The sequence below is a fragment of the Limulus polyphemus genome, unplaced genomic scaffold, assembly GCF_000517525.1.
Source record: "Limulus polyphemus unplaced genomic scaffold, Limulus_polyphemus-2.1.2 Scaffold22, whole genome shotgun sequence".
Taxonomy (NCBI): Eukaryota; Metazoa; Arthropoda; class Merostomata; order Xiphosura; family Limulidae; genus Limulus; species Limulus polyphemus.
The window spans coordinates 1,741,632-1,745,993 of record NW_013665632.1 but is presented as its reverse complement, the minus strand read 5'-3'; the positions used below and the strand labels follow the sequence as shown (position 1 = coordinate 1,745,993).

The following is a 4,362-nucleotide window of genomic DNA, read 5'->3' as shown; positions in this document are numbered from 1 at the left end:
CCGATTTTCTAAATTATAGTGAATCGCATTGTAATCGATTGAACATGAAAAAATTAAGCATTATTACATATAATAATATGTTTTTGTGAAAGTGTTGAAATGGCATTGTTTGAGGGAATGTATGTAGATTTCGCTTTGCGTGCTTACAGGATAAAGAGGGGCGGGGAATTAGTTTAATGTAATTCACGATAAAATAATTTCCTCTAACTTGTAAGTAATGAGAATTTTTATAACCTACATTAATCAAAAGTTGTTGCTTTCTATCGTCATCTACTATGGATTATAAATGTGTAAAAGGCTTTCAGCGCTCCTCCAAATCCTCTAGTTGGAATGGGAGGTTCCCCAGAAATGCTAAAAACAACCTTGTTGAACTACTCCGTAGGTAAAACCATAGATCGGCTACCAAATGTAATATAGAACTAAGAAATTTAAAACAGGAAATTTAAATACAAATACGTTCAATTTCACAGTAGAAGCCTTCATTAGATGACCTTATTCTTAAGAAAAGTATAAGATTAGGCTTAACACTATAAAGACGTAAATTTCTTTTAGTCTATATAAATCGTTGACAGTTACACTGAAGATTTCGCCAATAAAATAATACAATGTTACTCAAGTTAAACTAGTCTAAATGCATAGTTAACACCTGAAATTAACTTTTTGCCAGAATGGATTTATCTTAGAAAATTCCTTAAAATTACATTTTTTATTGAGCTAAAAATGTAGGTAAATAGGTGCTTTGTTGAATATCGAAACTTAGCTGATCCATTGGAAAGTTTTAATCTCAGGTTTGTTTAGTTTTTAATATATTTTTTCTTAAAAACTGGTAGCCGGATTGAAACATCAGCCACAAGGAAATATTAAAATCAAATGACCAAACACCATTTGCTCAGTGGTATAAGCATTTACTACTTTAGAAATATACATTGATGCGCAACATTATTACATAAAGATTTTATTTCACATTTGTTTGTATTTATATTCAAATATACAAAAATATTCAATTAATAATACGATAGATGCCAGTACTTTTTAATTTATGTTACAAATGAGAATATTAAATCAAGAACAGTATAGTTACCAGTATTTTTATGTTATAATTAAATGATATGTCGTTTGAGATGCTCCTATACAATACTTTTAGCTTCAGTAAATTATTAGATGTCCATTGCTGTATAGATCATAAACTTATTTCAAAGAACAGTTTGTATACAACAGTTTTACTTGAACGCCACTTTTGAATGGAGAGGTGGACTTTTTATGCATAAACATATGTATTGAAACTGTTTTGTTTTGGAATGCTTCTAAAATTTATTTTGATGATAGACAACTTGTATATATTAAATCTGCGTGCAAGAAAAACGCTACAAAAAAGAAAACACATTGCCCGAAAACATTATTTGTCTTGATTTCACGAAGACTCCTGCGCTGCACCACGTTTGTTAACTGCTATTTTCTTTTCTTTTTGCTTTAGCTTCGTTACTTTCTCTAAAATTAAATCATTCATGTAGAAATCATCCTAGTTAACCAATCCGAGATAAATTTAAGTGATAAGCTAGCAATAATAATTTTCAAGTTAAACGAGATTTTTATGAGACTTTTAGTTCGTTAGGTACGTGGCTATTATTGCTGTTTTCCTTGTTTCACTTTTGGTAAAAGATTTCACGCATTTACTTGTAGCTGTACATTTTGGGAAGCATAAAAGTTTTTTTTTTGGCAACGTATAACAATTGAATTAGAATAAACAAGCAAATAAATAATGCCGTAGGCAATCGGTTTCTTTTAGACATGAATTACGTTTATTGTAATGCAATATTTTTTGTAAAATAGAAACTTTCAAAATCTTTGATAACCTTTTAGGCTGTAATATCTTTTTCGTTTTGGAGAGTGTCAATTAGTCAGAATTTTTCCAGTAAAAAGAAATTTACATTAATCCAAGAATTAACATTTCAAAGAACACCAGTTAAATACTTTTCTAATAAAAGACAATGCCACCTTGTGATTTTGAATATTTGTTCAGTTTCTTATCGAACCAAGTTAAGCTCTTGGTTTGTTTGTTTGAAGTTAAGCACAAAGCTACACAATGGGTTATCTGTGCTCTGCCCACCACAGGTATCGAAACCCGGTTTCTAGCGTTGTAAGTCCGCAGACATACCGCTGTGTCACTGGGGAACAAGCTCTTGGATTGACTTGTTAATTGTCCATTTTTATATGATGTTTTTATAAACTGATATTACTTTTTACCTGGGTATCACTTTAATAAGTATATATTAAGTTGAATACTAAGAGCTATACGAATTTACTGTATTAAAGAAAAAAAAAGAAAAATATTCAATATTTGAAAATACTCCGAACGAATCACTTACTAACTTTATAAGGTGAAGCAGTTTTTGTTGCTTTACAAACTTAATAGAATATTTTCTCATTTACAAAATAAGCTTCACAGAAAAGTCACAAATAGGCCATTATTTTTGTTCTTTTACCACATACCCAATTGTTCAAAATATACTTCCTCCTTAGTATAAATTATTGGGACGTCACAGTTTCCAATAATATAATACAAACGTTTGACTATTTCATGAACTTATACTTCGACCTTTTGGTAGGTCATTGTTTAAACAGTTGTTCTTACAAACAGTTTGATAAAATTAAACCATATTTGAAAGAAACCCTAAGATGATGAACTTGATTTGGAGACACTATGGATCACAAGTCAAAAACAAAACTTTTATATATTCTGCATGAAATGTGATGGCAAAATGTAACCTTGTTGTAAGTCAGGAGCTTCTTTCATACTGATTTCTCATCATCCCATGAAGTTAACCTAAAAAAGGCACATATGAAGTTTAAGCTGCTGTATCTGACGAGATAGAAATTGACTGTGACTCCAAATTCATAACTCGTTCATTCATACTTTGGTAATCCAAACGGTTTCCTTCTAAGTCCTCGTTTTTGATAGATAAATGTTCGAGTGTTAAGGCTGAATGATGAACAGCATTTGGATTAACTTCATCATTAGAAAGACTAGCAACCAAACGAAAATTGCTATCCATTATTTCTGGACTTCCTCTAGAACATGCATAAGAATTAAGATTTTCATGAAACTCCGTTGTTTGTGGTCTCGAAACTCTTATAGGTCTAGATACATTTGATTCATTGTTTTCAACATATGAAAGTATAGGAGTGTTTCTTGGGACACTTTGGGTAGTCGAATGACCAGCACGACTTTCTGTAACGTATACGTTATCAGTATTACTGGTCTCGCTTATTCTAGATATATCGTGAGCTTCAAGCGGCGAACTGTTTTCTTCATTGAGGACCAAAAACCAAATATACTTTCCAGGAGGACCAAGTGAGGAGTTACCATTCATCCTGGTAGGCAAGACGGTAATGTCAGAATAGTCAGGAGGAGCCACAGAATCTACAGTTGGCGTGATGTCCATTTCAGAATTAGTTTGGTGTTGGTTCTCAGTAGCAGCAAGTTCTTCAATAGTTGATACACGAAGGTCTGATAGAGACCTAGCAGTATCAGTTTCCGTAAGACCTCTATTGGATAAAACATTTGAGCTAAAATTGACCGAATTCAAACGAAAGAAAGGAGACGGATATTTGATAGCTTCTTCGTAAGCTGGAGGAAGATTCTGTTCAAAATCAACATCTATGTGAGGAAAATCTGGTTCTCTTCCATCATTTTCACTGGTGTTCTGATGAATAGAAAGATAATGTTAACATCACTGAAATGAAACTGTTTTTCCAATTTGAAGATTAAAATTTCTATCTTTGCACAAGAACTATCTTTTCAAGTTAGCTTGTTGCATATCTGATTAAACTTACTACAGAAAAAATAAACACAAAATTAAATATTTTTGAAGAAAAATTGTAAGATTTTCAATATATTTTTACTGTATTTATTGAACATGCTAAAACATTAATATAGATAAAATGTTTACTCAAAGTTTTACACAGTACTCTTGTATGATACTTATACCCACTAATGACATAGTTCTAGATTAACATACACATTCTGTTCTTTTGTTTTTCAACCTGTCTGAGTTCCTAAGAAAAGGATTGAGTAGAAACTACAAATATCATGGAGTTATTAAAAACCAATACAATGCAAGTGTAAATCCATTTCAACCAAAGGTCACTTTGTGTTACCTATCTCTAAATAATCACTAATTATTTCACAGATACGTTACTACTTTTGGACTTTACTACATATCTTTCTGAAATCTGATGTTTTAGTAGTTTTGTTTTATTGAGAACTGTACCATACGAAACATATTGTTACGTCTCCGTTTTTTTTAATTGATTTTCCGTAACTTCCTACCGACGAAACTTAAGCGACACAAGCCTTTACTT

The 4,362-nt window shown here is 31.4% G+C and overlaps 1 protein-coding gene across 1 annotated transcript in view; it reads right to left on the bottom strand.

Annotated features, from left to right (window-relative positions):
* Positions 1-1,022: 1,022 nt before the first annotated feature.
* Positions 1,023-4,362, bottom strand: part of LOC111085598 — a 15,633-nt gene continuing 12,293 nt past the window's right edge. Inside the window, exon 3 of the mRNA XM_022384915.1 lies at positions 1,023-3,704. Within this exon, the coding sequence (XP_022240623.1) occupies positions 2,847-3,704 (858 nt within the window). The 3' untranslated portion in view covers positions 1,023-2,846. The remainder of the gene's footprint in view (positions 3,705-4,362) is intronic.